Source organism: Salmo salar, chromosome 18 (genome assembly GCF_965601325.2).
Source record: "Salmo salar chromosome 18, fSalSal1, whole genome shotgun sequence".
Classification (NCBI taxonomy): domain Eukaryota; kingdom Metazoa; phylum Chordata; class Actinopteri; order Salmoniformes; family Salmonidae; genus Salmo; species Salmo salar.
In genome coordinates this window covers 23,665,911-23,680,511 of record NC_138308.1, presented here as the reverse complement: position 1 = coordinate 23,680,511, position 14,601 = coordinate 23,665,911, and the positions used below count along the sequence as shown (strand labels likewise).

Genomic DNA, 14,601 nt, shown 5'->3' with positions numbered 1-14,601 from the left:
ACAACGTATCATCACCAGCCACCCATCTGCTCCTGAGCTGGCAGAGGGTCCCTAGAGAGAGAGAGAGAGAGAGAGAGAGAGAAAGGGAGAGAAAGAGAGTGAGGGAGGGGGAAGTCAGAGACATACACTATCTCATCATCTCAGATCAGATCACCACAGGGAGGGGAGAAGGTTGGGTTGGGGGGTGTGAAAGATCTAGCTATACAACATCCAACATGTGACAACAGAAAGAGAAGAACATTGTAGGTGAGTGTGAGTAAGTGTAGAGGGGGGAGGGACAACGAGCAGGACAGGAGGGGGGCCCTGTGGATCAGTTTTACCCTCCCCTGGGTGTGGGGGATGGGGGGGGGGGGGTAGGGGAGTTGGAGGTGGGGTCTTGAGGTAATGAGTGGGAATGTATTAATGTAGGGGATGAAGACGCAAAGAGGGAGGGAGGCAGGGACCTCCAGGGGTGGCCCCAACAACACATTTCATTTTCACAGATAAAGGAGCAAGTCCCCTGGGATGGGGGAGCAATTGAAGGGGGGATGGAATTTGTATTCAGAGCTCCTTTCCACTTGCCGTGGCGACTGTGTTAACAGCTTGATGTGCAGGTCACTCATTAGTAAATACAGCCTGCTCTCAATTGGCTGATCTCCGAACACGCTCCTATATCTGTTAATTTACAGCTCCTCTCACCGTCTGTTTTTTCCTCTCTTCTTTTCTAAAACTCTGACACTGCCTCCAGTGGTCTCGTCTTAATCAAAAGTGATGAGAGCGAATCTGAGACATCAGGAAAAAAATCTTGTTTTGATTCTTTGTGGGTTTATCTGGGCACATTGCAAATCTCATTCCTCCGTTGCCCGGTGTCTGAGAAGCATCTGTATCTTATGTTGAATATTGAAATATCTCTCTCTATCTTTCCTCCTCCCAGCGAAGAAAAATGTGAGGGATAATTAATCCAGAGACACCAGTGGAACCGAGGAACCCACCCCGGGATACGCACATCCCCTATTGATCTTTTAGAACACACACACGCACAGACGAAACAAAACACAATGAGAGCTGTGGAAAAGCTGAGACAACAGATCAAATATCTCAAAATTATGTACTGGACTGTGTAAGGGCTGATGATTTGGCTCTTTGACCTTACAAGAGTGCATTATTTCTTAATTTCCTGCTTCCTGTTGACAAATATCATACGCCATGGCTACTATTCCCACAACATCAAACCTCTTCTCAGTTACTCTTCTCCCACTTCTCTCAGACTATTCCATCTCCCTTTTGTTCTTTCTCTCATTTCTGATCTATTTTTCATGCATTACTTTACCCACCATCATCTCTACTCCCCATTTACAGTGCATTACCCCCCTTCCTTAAACACACTTTCTTATTCCCCTCCTTCGTTTACAGTGCATTACCACACTCCTCTTTCTTCCCCCGTCTCCCCCTATTATCCCTTGTTCCCTTCCCTGGTAACGGCTTCTCACACTAAGCGTCCTTTCCTTACATCATCTCTTTTCTATCTCTTCCCTCCATCCTCCCTCCATCACAGTATCCCATTGTCTCTGTGAGGCTTTCTCCATCTATCTCTCCCTCCACAGTAATTGAATGCTTGATCCATGCAACACGTCCTCCTGGTTCTTAATGAGCCCCTCTCTCCTCCGGCCATGCCCATATAGACACTAAGAAGGTAGCCAAGCCTCATAGACATTTATTACAGGCCATTTCACCACACAGACGAATCTACAGTGGACTTCTCAAAACAGATGATGTCATTAATCAAAAACAAATGCAGTACTGAGTGTGACCGTTAGAGGGAGTAGTGAAAATATGATACTGGCAGTGGATAATTAATTGATGCTGATGATTGTAGAGTGTAGATAGCATTGATAAACAGATGCACGTGTAGACAAATCAAATTCAAATGAAATCAAATGTTATTTGTCACATGCTTCGTAAACAACAGGTGTAGACTAACAGTGAAATGCTTACTGACGGGCCCTTCCCAACAATGCAGATAAAAATGAGAAGTAACAGAACATTTTAAAAATAATAACACAAGGAATAAATACACAATGCGAGAGGAGAGGTGTTCATATCCAGGTCAAAGGTGGTTGTCAGTCTTCATGGGACACAGCTTACCGGATCCCATTTTCATAGCTGTCAGAGAGAGAAAGAAACATTTGCTATAATCAATTGTTTTAATCAAAGCATTTGCTGTAATCAAATTTAGTTCAATTAAAGACGAAACAAATGACTCACTAGGATTTAAGGGTAATGGTACTGGTACTCCGTGTATATAGCCAAGTTATCGTTGCTCATTGTGTATTTATTATTACGTGTTGTTGGGAAGGGCCCGTAAGTACTCATTCCACTGTTAGTCTACACCTGTTGTTTACGAAGAATGTGACAAATACAATTTGATTTGATAATGTTGCATAGTCTGGAGAGTGAAGTTAAGGGATTTCACCCACACATGAAGCTGTGGAACCAGATCTCTGAGCGATCCACCAGACAAGAGATCCATTCATGCAGGGTCACCTTACTGTTCTTGTTATGGTCACACGACCTGTATGCAGAGAATAAACATACACAATACCACATAAAAGATTACTGTAGCTCTGTTGAAATAACATTTATAAGTAACTTTGACACCTTTTGGAAACAGAAGATGCTCTACAGGAATGACGGAGTCCATCCAAATCATCTTGACTCCTGGAATCTGTCCACACATTTCAAGGCTGCATTGAGACAATGACTTATCAATGACCCAAGCCCAGCTCAGATAATCCCTACCATTGTGTCGTTGTTGTAATGCTGTAGCAAATGTACATTATCCCAGGGGTGTTGGCAGTCACAATGTAAGTAACCTAATTTATGTCCCTCTAACTCCCCTGAATGCCTCTGTTGATCCTACAGCTATTGTATACAGTAATCATGTGCCTATGAACCAGAGTTCTACAGTTAGCACTGAGGAGGTTTGCCCCACTGTGCAGCTCACCCTGCACTATCAGCTCAAACATAAATAACATTGTCATGTCTACTGCTGATGGGCTTCCCAGTAAAGCAATAAAAACAATCTAGCATCCCAGAAAAGTGCTAAAAATAGCCCACATTAACATACTATATGTAGCCTAAGAAACAATGTTCATGGCATTAATAACTTGCTAGTAACAGACGACATTCATATTCTGACTATCTCTGAAACTCACTTAAATAATACATGTTTTATTTTTTATTTTTTATTTCACCTTTATTTAACCAGGTAAGCTAGTTGAGAACAAGTTCTCATTTACAACTACGACCTGGCCAAGATAAAGCAAAGCAGTGCGACACAAACAACAACACAGAGTTACACATGAAATAAACAAGTGCACAGTCAATAACACAATAGAAAAAAAATAAAGCCTATATACAGTGTGTGCAAATGGCATGAGGAGGTAAGGCAATAAATAGGCCATAGTAGCAAAGTAATTACAATTTAGAAAATTAACACTGGAGTGATAGATGAGCAGATGGTGATGTTCAAGTAGAAATACTGGTGTGCAAAAGAGCAGAAAAGCAAATAAAAACAATATGGGGATGAGGCAGGTAGATTGGGTGGGCTATTTACAGATGGGCTATGTACAGCTGCAGCAATCGGTTAGCTGCTCAGATAGCTGATGTTTAAAGTTAGTGAGGCAAATACAAGTCTCCAGCTTCAGCGATTTTTGCAATTCGTTCCAGTCATTGGCAGCAGAGAACTGGAAGGAAAGGCGGCCAAAGGAGGTGTTGGCTTTGGGGATGACCAGTGAGATATACCTGCTGGAGCGCTTGCTATGGGTGGGTGTTGTTATCATGACCAGTGAGCTGAGATAAGGCGGAGCTTTACCTAGCATAGACTTATAGATGACCTGGAGCCAGTGTGTCTGGCGACGAATATGTAGCGAGGGCCAGCCGACTAGAGCATACAGGTCGCAGCGGTGGGTGGTATAAGGGGCTTTGGTGACAAAACGGATGGCACTGTGATAGACTGCATCCTGTTTGCTGAGTAGAGTATTGGCTGTTTTGTAAATGACATTGCCGAAGTCAAGGATCGGTAGGATAGTCAGTTTTACGAGGGTATGTTTGACGCCGTGAGTGAAGGAGGCTTTGTTGCGAAATAGGAAGCCGATTCTAGATTTAATTTTGGATTGGAGATGTTTAATATGAGTCTGGAAGGAGAGTTTACAGTGATGATGATACAGTTGTAGCAATACATGGTTATAAAAAATACAGAAATGCCAATAGGGGCGGTGTTGCAGTCTATATTCAGAACCACATTCCTGTAAAGCTTAGAGAGGCTCTACTGTTAAATACTGTTGAAGTAATATGTCTACAGGTTCACCTGCCTCACCTAAAGCCCATTCTTGTGGGAAGATGCTATAGACCACCAAATGCTAACAGTCAGTGTCTGGATAATATTTGTGAAATGCTTGATAATGTATGTGATATCAACAGAGAGGTATAATTTCTGAGTGACCTTAACATTGACTGGCTTTCATCAAACTGTCCACGCAAAAAAAAGCTTCAAACTGTAACCAGTGCCTGCAACCTGGTTCAGGTTAACAATCAACCTACCAGGGTAGTTACAAACAGCACAGGAATGAAATCATCAACATGTATTGATCACATCTTTACTAATGCTGCAGCAATTTGCTTTAAAGGAATCCAAATCCATCAGATGTAGTGATCACAATATAGTAGCCATATATAGGAAAACCAAAGTTCAAAAGTCTGGGCCTAATATAGTGTATAAGAGGTCATACAATATGTTTTGTTTTGATTCCTATGTTGATGAGAATATTTTCTGGTTTGTGGAGAAACCAGACGCTTCACTTGACTCATTTATGAAATTGCTTATTCCAGTCACTAATAAGCATACACCCATTAAGAAAATGACTGTAAAAACTGTTACATCCCTGTGGATTAATGAGGAATTGAAAAAATTTTATGGTTGAGAGGGATGAGGCAAAAGAAATGGAAAATAAGTCTGGCTGCACAAACAATTGGCAAACGTACTGCAAATTGAGAAATCATGTGACTAAAATGAATAAAAAGAAGAAGAAAATATACTATGAAACAAAGACAAATGATATAAAGAATGATAGTAAAAATCTTTGGAGCACCTTAAATGAAATTTAAGGTGAAAATGACAAGCCACCTGGGTCTGACAACTTGGATGGAAAATTACTCAGGATAATAGCGGACGATATTGCCACTCCTTTTTGCCATATCTTCAATCTAAGCCTACAAGAAAGCCTGTACCCTCAGGCCTGGAGGGAAGCAAAAGCCATTCCGCTACCCAAGAATAGTAAAGCCCCCTTTACTGGCTTAAGTAGCTGACCAATCAGCCTGTTACCAAATCTTAGTAAACTTTTGGAAAAAATGGTGTTTGACCACATACAATGTTATTTTACAGTAAACAAAATGACAACAGACTTTTAGCATGCTTATAGGGAAGGACATTCAACATGACCAGCACTTACACAAATGACTGATGATTTGCTGAGAGCAATTGATGATCAAACGATTGTGGGAGCTGTTTTGTTAGACTTTTGACATTATCGATCATAGTCTGCTGCTGGAAAAACGTATGTATTATGGCTTTACACCCCCTGCTATATCGTAGATAAATAGTTACCTATCTAACAGAACACAGACAGTGTTCTTTAATGGAAGCCTCTCCAACATAATCCAGGTAGAATCAGGAATTCCCCAGGGCAGCTGTCTAGGCTCTGTACCTTTTTCAATATTTACTAATGACATTGAGTGAAGCCAGTGTATCTATGTATGCGGATGACTCTATACTTTACATGTCAGATACCACAGCGAGTGAATTTACTGCAACACTTAACAAAGAGCTGCAGTCAGTTTCAGAATGGGTGGCAAAAAATAAGTTATATATTTCAAAAACTAAAAGCATTGTATTTGGGACAAATAATTGACCAAACCCTAAACCTCAACTAAATCTTGTAATGAATACTGTGAAAATTGAGCAAGTTGAGGTGACTAAACTGCTTGGATTGTAAACAATCAGGGTCAAAACATGTTGATGCAACAGTAGCTAAGATGGGGAGAAGTCTGTCCATAATAAAGTGTTGCTCTGCCTTCTTAACAACACTATCAACAAGGCAGGTCCTAGAGGCCCTAGTTTTGTCGCACCTGGACTACTATCCAGTTGTGTGGTCAGGTGCCTCAAAGAGGGACTTAGGAAAATTACAATTGGCTCTGCAGTTTAGAAAATGCTGTCATAATGCTGTGCTGATAAACATTTACAATACATATTTAACTTAATTTAAGATGGCCCTTAAATGTACACAGTGACCTAACATTAATAACATGCATGTCAATCTCTTATGGCTCAAAGTAGAGGAGAGATTGATTTCATCACTACTTGTTTTTGTAAGAAGTATTGACATGCTGAATGCACCGAGCTGTCTGTTTAAACTACTAGCACACAGCTCAGACACCTATGCATACCCCACAAGACATGCCACCAGAGGTCTCTTCACAATCCCAAAGTCAAAAACAGACTTTGGGAGGCACACAGTACTACATAGAGTCATGGCTGCATGGAACTCTTTTTCACATCAGGTAACTGATGCAAGCAATAGAATCAGATTTTAAAAACAGATAAAAATACACAGTGGACAGCGGGGACTGTGAAGAGACGCTCACACAGGCACACGCATACACATGATAACACACGCACTCTACACACACGCACACATGGATTTTGTATTGTAGATATGCGGTAGTAGAGTCGTGGCCTGAGGGCACACACTTAATATGTTGTGAAAAGTGGGATGAAATGTAATGTATATAACTGCCTTTACGTTGCTGCACCCCAGGAAGAGCAGCTGCTGCCTTAGATCCTTAATAAATACAAATACACATAAACAAACATATACTATTGCAAATACACACACACACACATGCATGCACACATGCAGACACACACGCAAACACAAAGGACTTATGCAAAGAAACACATCCGCATACAATATGAACAGACCGACATTTGTCTTCACGCACATAGAAACATTATCTTTGAAGGGTTGTGGGTTCGATTCCCACGGGGGGCCAGAACAATTTTTATTTTTTTTAAATGTATGAAATGTATACATTCTCGACTGTAAGTCGCTCTGGATAAGAGCGTCTGCTAAATGACTAAAATGTAAATGTAAAAGGGTACCGTTTCCATTTGTGCTAATCCACACACAGCGGGAAGCACAGTGGGTAATAAACATTATCATTGCTGGGAATAGGTTGACATTGAGCCAGCCAGCCCCACTCCCACAAAACCTGTCACTGCAGACTGGCAACACACACCAGCTTTACGACTGAGGCGGGAGAGGGGTGGAGAGAGAGAGAGAGAGGATAGACTTAGTAGTGAGGAAAGAGAGGGATGAGGACATGGGTTATGGAGGCGGGAGTGTTAGAGGGATGGATGAGATAGAGAGGAGAGTGTGATGAGTGGGGGGGGTGGGTTGGCTGAGTAGTAGAGGGAGAGGGGGGGCTCACAGGAAGGGGTTTGGCACAGAGGATGTCTGCTGAAGATGGGGTGCAGAGAGAACATGAGGATGGGAGGTGCAACATGGAATGGGGGCGATTGACATTTTAATCCTTTACACTAAGGAAATCATTTGACCTTCTCTTTACAAATAGGTCATTGCCCCCAATTTCACATTTTTCCATTATGTTCTGAAATTATCAGTTGAATTTGAATTAATTTCTTGTATTGACTGAGATTAAAGGATATTGACAGTTGGCAACTGATAAAGACAGGAATGAACATAATGGGGATTTGGACATGTCATAATTTGTATGTGGTGCATAGAAGACAAGAAAGATTAGGTGTAAGTGTGTATTCAGAGTGGGGCTCACTGGAAGAAGGAGGTAGCACAGTGCTCTAGAGGCATTCTTTTGTAGCGTAGCTTCCTCAGGTCTTTTCGGCTCAGCTTTCCATCCTTGTTCTTGTCCAGCAGGCCAAACCTCCGCTATACAATTCAGGAGAGAGAGGAGACATCGAAGCAGAGGAATATTGAATGACAACAATGAGCTATTCACCCCAGGCTCTCCTAATGACAATTTACCTAAAAGGAGGATGGACAGAGTCTAGAGAGGGAGGGAGGAGGACAAAGCTGGGTTAAAGATGTGGTTAGTTGAATAGATAAAGGGAGGGCTAGAGGTCAGGAAGGCAGGAATGAGGATATAATATTACCACCCAGTTATCTTTCTTATTGAATCATTTAGTGATTATTGACTAAGCCTATTTATACTGGGGATCCCGAATGCTCCCTCATTCTAAGTAGTGGAAGACCACACAATAAGCTACACAGGAGCTTTTTAACCTTAAATGACATCTGCTCCCGGTAACTGTAACAATTTCACACCACAACACAAATCAAAGTGCTCTTACGCCAAAGTGCTCTTCATGCTCTTCAAGTTAGTTTATGATAAGTGTAATCAGGTGCGGTAGATCTTGCGAACACTGCAGCCCTCCAGGACCAGAGTAGCCCAGCCCTATTCCTCTCTCTTGTCTGTTACCTGGGCTAGTTGGGAGCGCTGGGCGTGGCTCAGGCAGCTCTGAGGTGGGGCGTAGGGGGCGTAGGACTCTCCCATGCGACTCAATAGGAGGAACCAGTCCATGAGGCGGTATGGGAACTGGCCATACTCCTCCTCTGTACAGTTTGCCTTGGGAACTTGGAAACAAATATAAGCAAGCATGAAGTGGAACCTGGACTTGAAGAAGACTTATTATGTAGGTATAGTACTGCAGTACTGTGTGTGTTTGTGAGTCCTACCCAGACAAGGCCCTTTATGAGCTAGTCCAATGTGACGTCTCTTGCGGCAGGCTTCTCTATGCAGCAGACACTCGTTCCCATAGGTCTTTCCCAGAACACTGCACACTGGTGCCCCCTGCCTGCACACACAGGTCATTACAAGCACAATGACATACTGTAGTGTAAGGCACCTTTCTTTATCACTTGAATACAACTTAATTAAGTTTGTGGTGTGGCCCTACCGTGGGCAGGTCTTAGGACACACACACTTTGGGAAGAGGACTCCGTTGTCCTGCACCACCTGGCACCAGGAGCCCATTGGACTGTGACACTTCAGAAGCTCACATAGTAGGACTTGCATATGGATAGATGGAGAAATGGAGAGGGAGGGAGGAAGGGAGGGAGGTGGTAGAGACTTCATGCTTTGAACATAAAATCAGTCGATACAGAACTACATTGGGGTTATTTGCAGTCTAAACAAACAAGGTCAATGTGTATTAAAAATCTAATTTCACTATAAATGTGTGCAAATGTTTATTTGGGGGAATTAAAACCATTTACTTGTGTTACAAAAGGTTAATAAAAGAGAAAGTGTTACTGCTTGACAGACAGTGCCTCTTTGCTAACATTACCAATTTGGCGCTTTTAGGGTTAATGATGGCAGACTTACAGTTGAAGTCGGAAGTTTACATACACTTAGGTTGGTGTCATTAAGACTCATTTTTCAACCACTCCATAAACTATAGTTTTGGTAAGTTGGTTAGGACATGCATGACACAAGTAATTTTTCCAACAATTGTTTACAGACAGATTATTTCACTTACAATTGACTGTATCACAATTCCAGTGGGTTAGAAGTTTACATACACTAAGTTGACTGTTCCTTTAATAAACAACTTGGAAAATTCCAGAAAATGATGTTATGGCTTTAGAAGCTTCTGATAGGATAATTGACATAATTTGAGTCAATTGGAGGTGTACCTGTGAATGTATTTCATTGCCTACCTTCAAACTCAGTGCCTCTTTGCTTGACAACATGGGAAAATCAAAAGAAATCAGCCAAGACCTCAGAAAAAAATGTGTAGACCACCACAAATCTGGTTCATCCTTGGGAGCAATTCCCAAATGCCTGAAGATACCACGTTCATCTGTACAAACAATAGTACGCAAGTATAAACACCATGGGACTACGCAGCCGTCATACTGCTCAGGAAGGAGACGCGTTCTGTCTCCTAGAGATGAACGTACTTTGGTGCAAAAAGTGCAAATCAATCTCAGAACAACAGCAAAGGACCTTGTGAAGATGCTGGATTAAACAGGTACAAAAGTATCTATATGCACAGTAAAACAAGTCCTATAGCGACATAACCTGAAAGGCCGCTCAGAAAGGAAGAAGCCACTGCTCTAAAACCGCCAATAAAAAGCCAGACTACGGTTTGAAACTGCACATGGGGACAAAGATTGTACTTTTTGGAGAAATGTCCTCTGGTCTGATGAAACAAAAATAGAACTGTTTGGCCATAATGAAAATCGTTATGTTTGGAGGAAAAAGGGGGACGCTTGCAAGCCGAGGAACACCATCCCAACCTTGAAGCACCGGGGTGGCAGCATCATGTTTTGGGGGTGCTTTGCTGCAGGAGAGACTGGTGCACTTCAAAAAATAGATGGCATCATGAGGGAGGAAAATTATGTGAATTTATTGAAGCAACATCTCAAGACATCAGTCAGGAAGTTAAAGCTTGGTCGCAAATGGGTCTTCCAAATGGACAATGACCCCAAGCATACTTCCAAAGTTGTGGCAAAATGGCTTAAGGACAACACAGTCAAGGTATTGGAGTGGCCATCACAAAGCCCTGACCTCAATCATATAGAAAATGTGTGGGCAGAACTGAAAAAGCGTGTGCGAGCAAGGAGGCCTACAAACCTGACTCAGTTACACCAGCTCTGTCATGAGGAATGAGCCAAAATTCACTCAACTTATTGTGGGAAGCTTGTGGAAAGCCACCCGAAACGTTTGACCCAAGTTAAACAATTCAAAGGCAATGCTTCCAAATACTAATTGAGTGTATGTAAACTTCTGACCCACTGGGAATGTGTTGAAAGAAATAAAAGCTGAAATAAATCCTTCTCTCTACTATTATTCTGACATTTCACATTCTTAAAATAAAGTGGTGATCCTAACTGACCTAAGACAGGGAATTTTTTACTAGGATTAAATGTCAGGAATTGTGAAATACTGAGTTTAAATGTATTTGGCTAAGGTGTATGTAAACCTCCGACTTCAACTGTATCTCACCTGGGTCCACTCTACCCAGATATGGTCTCAGACTGCTCTCAGCCTGCCATTGTTTGCGCTGGGCTCTGCCTCCCTGAAACACATAGAATTCGGGAGCAAAAAGAGACAGACCAGTCTGTTATCAGTTTGTAACATTGAATAAACCTTGAACATGCGTTTGTCTTTTAATGCTGTGTTCCTTTGAAAATGCTGTACTAGTACAGCATATTGTAGGGCCTATCCACTCAACATGAGTAGATAACTTAACTGCTCTGTTTTGTATACAGACTTTTGTGTTGAATTATATCTTGGGTGGTTGGGTTCTCAGACAAATAGAGGCCAAGCAACAGTCAGAACCTCTCCCAAATTTTCAGATTTATCTTCAACCATGATAAATCTGTACATGCCTGACAATCTGCCACTGATAGCAAATAATTTAAAGCCAATTCAAATCCTTTCACTGTTCATATTGAAGCTATGTTCATCGATGACTTGTCTCCTCTATAACCCCTGTAGTGTATGAAACCCTAACTGGCATAGAACAGCCCCCACTGTAAGGGGGGGATGCTCCAAACCCCCCAAATCCCCACTATCCTCAATCCACTACTATGGTCTTTGTAGTCTGAGCCAGACCCACATCTGCCCTGAATACACCTGATGAGAAACAGGTGCATTCCCACTGGGCACACACTGGTTGAATCAACATTGTTTCCACATCATTTCAATGAAATTACGTTGAAATAATGTGGAATACACGTTGATGTCTGTGCCCAGTGGGTTGTGACCCAAAATACTGGGGCCTCAGCTCCTTTTGCTCCTTCAGCTCCCAATGCCCAATTGTTTCATTAGTCCATTGTTGATATAGTCCCAAAATGTTTTGCATGTCAGCAATCAAGTTTTCAAGATATATCACTTTCAAAAAACAGAAACACAGCTGGCATGATGCATTTTGCATCATATGATTTCTGTATTTTGAAAGTGATATATCTTGAAAACTTGATTGCTGACATGCAAAATATATTTTTACTATATTAACATTGGACTAATTACACAAATACCAAAAGCTAGTTTTGGGTGGAGTTTTCCTTTAACATGAATTTATGGCCTAACAACTCCAACTCAAATCCATCTCATTAACGAACAGAGGAATGTTGATTTATCTCCAACTCATTCCAACATGTGGGAAAAGTTCTCAATGTGTATGCTACATGAAAATGTGTCCTATTTCAGTAAAGACCTACTATTTTTCCTTCAGTTGTTTTGACATACCAAGTGATTTCCTCAGCTATACACACATTTTTACCAGGTGCCTGACTGGATATAAAAGTATGTGTTGACGTCTATGAACATTCTTCAAGGTATAAAAGTCCCAACTTTCCGTCCTACTTGGGACGTACTTAACGAGATCAAAAATGTAGAACGTTGCAGATAGATATATAATGAATAGAGCTGACAACATTCACTATTCGACATGACAGACCATAGACTGTGACAGACCAATAATTATATCTGTTCTACAATCTTCTGTAACATTTCTGTCTGAACCTTCTGTAACATTGCACTCTCCCGAACAGGTCCCAGCCTCCTAATGTAATGAGGAGAAAAGGTTATACTCACCATGGTCAGGTCAGGGTGAAAAGCGAGGACCAGCAGGAAGAGCAGGTTCATAGTCAGGCTGAACGTGAGAGAAGAGAGTTTCTAACAGTCCTGCAGGAGAAATAAACCAAACAGAACTATTTCAGTGACATGGCCAATTTATGTATACTACTTGTATATCAAATCAATTAAATAAAACAATTTCCTTTTGTATGGTTCACTGTAAAATAACCCTTACGAAAGAGTGAAAGACAAATATAACTTTGAGATTGTCAATATATGCTTGGACAATATACACATATTTTTCTTATTTGGTGTAATTGCCCTCCATTATTCACCAGTCATTCCAATAATCCAGAAAAAAACAACGAGGCTCAGTCAAAAGAAAGCAATAATTTCCTATTACTGTGCTGTAGGAGACAGATTCAGTTACATGGACAGGACGACATTAGCCATCAACAGAGGAAGTTATTATATGGAACAAGTCATTTTCCCAGACAGCTTCAGAAATCTTACCAGAGTTTCACTTGCTTCTATCCTCTGTTGCTATTCCGCTTGCTGTTCTGCGTCTTGCCAGCTGTATATCTTTCCCTCTCCTTTACACCCTTTCCTTATAGGTATCTGTTTTTAAGTTCTGCTGCCTATACTTTCTCCCTCCTTTTATTTGATCTCCTATTCTTACAATCCTGCCTTATCTGCCCCTCCTCTCCCCTCCTTTCTACCTCCTCCTCTTAATCTTCAGTTCACAATAGCCCCCAGTGTATAGGCCACATCAGCAGACCAAAATACTCAGAGAAAATATATGCACCTTCGGTCAGTCAATCAGTCAATCAATCAATTAGATGAAAACAGAAAATGCAATTCAGACAGACAGTAGGTGTTGTGAGAGTGTTTATTAGGGGGTTTGATTTTACTTATGATGTAAAGAGAGAGAGAGAGAGAGAGAGAGAGAGAGAGAGAGAGAGAGAGAGAGAGAGATGTATTGGCTGAATCCATGTGTGCTCTGGCCTGTACATTTATATGTCTGTGATGGACTGCCAGCCTCAATGAGAACCAGTTCCCCTTTCCTAATAGCCGCGGGAAGTAGGGGTGCTGAGAGTGCTGCAGCAAAAACCTGAAAAATCTGAAGAATAAAACAATTACTAGTATTAGCGGACCGTGGTACTGTAGCCGTCTGATCCAACAGGTGTAGACAAACAGTGAAATGCTTACCCTTCCCAACAATGCAGAGAGAAAGAAAATAGAGCAATAATATAAAAGTAATAACACGTAATAATAAATACAATACACAATGAGTAACGATAACTTTGGTATATACACGGGGTACTAGTACCAAGTCTATGTGTAGGGGTACGAGGTAATTGATGTAGATATGTACAGTTGGAGTCAGAAGTTTACATACACCTTAGACAAATGCAGTTTTTCACAATTCCTGACATTTAATCCTATTTAAATATCCCTGTCTTAGGTCAGTTAGGATCACCACTTTATTTTAAGAATGTGAAATGTCAGAATAATAGTAGAGAGAATTATTTATTTCAGCTTTTATTTCTTTCATCACATTCCCAGTGGGTCAGAAGTTTACATACACTCAATTAGTATTTGGTAGCATTGCCTTTAAATTGTTTAACTTGGGTCAAACATTTCAGGTTGCCTTCCACAAGCTTCCCACAATAAGGTGTGTGAATTTTGGCCCATTCCTTCTGACAGAGCTGGTCAGGGCTTTGTGATGGCCACTCCAATACTCCTGAAGCCATTTTGTCACAACTTTGGAAGTATGCTTGGGGACATTGTCCATTTGGAAGACCCATTTGCGACCGAGCTTTAACTTCCTGACTGATGTCTTGAGATGTTGCTTCAATATATCCACATAATTTTCCTGCCTCATGATGCCATCTATTTTGTGAAGTGCACCAGTCTCTCCTGCAGCAAAGCACCCCC

At 41.4% G+C, this 14,601-nt stretch overlaps 1 protein-coding gene across 1 annotated transcript; it reads right to left on the bottom strand.

The window, feature by feature from the left end:
- Positions 1-1,677: 1,677 nt before the first annotated feature.
- LOC106577055 (SPARC) lies at positions 1,678-13,307 on the bottom strand. The gene is made up of 9 exons (XM_014154758.3): positions 13,177-13,307; positions 12,682-12,771; positions 11,086-11,158; positions 9,032-9,143; positions 8,811-8,929; positions 8,554-8,708; positions 7,891-8,003; positions 2,457-2,551; positions 1,678-2,142 (listed from the first exon to the last, which is right to left on the bottom strand). Exons 2-9 carry the CDS (start codon positions 12,730-12,732, stop codon positions 2,087-2,089), a joined length of 774 nt encoding a protein of 257 aa, XP_014010233.1. The 5' UTR covers positions 12,733-12,771; positions 13,177-13,307; the 3' UTR covers positions 1,678-2,086.
- Positions 13,308-14,601: the final 1,294 nt, after the last annotated feature.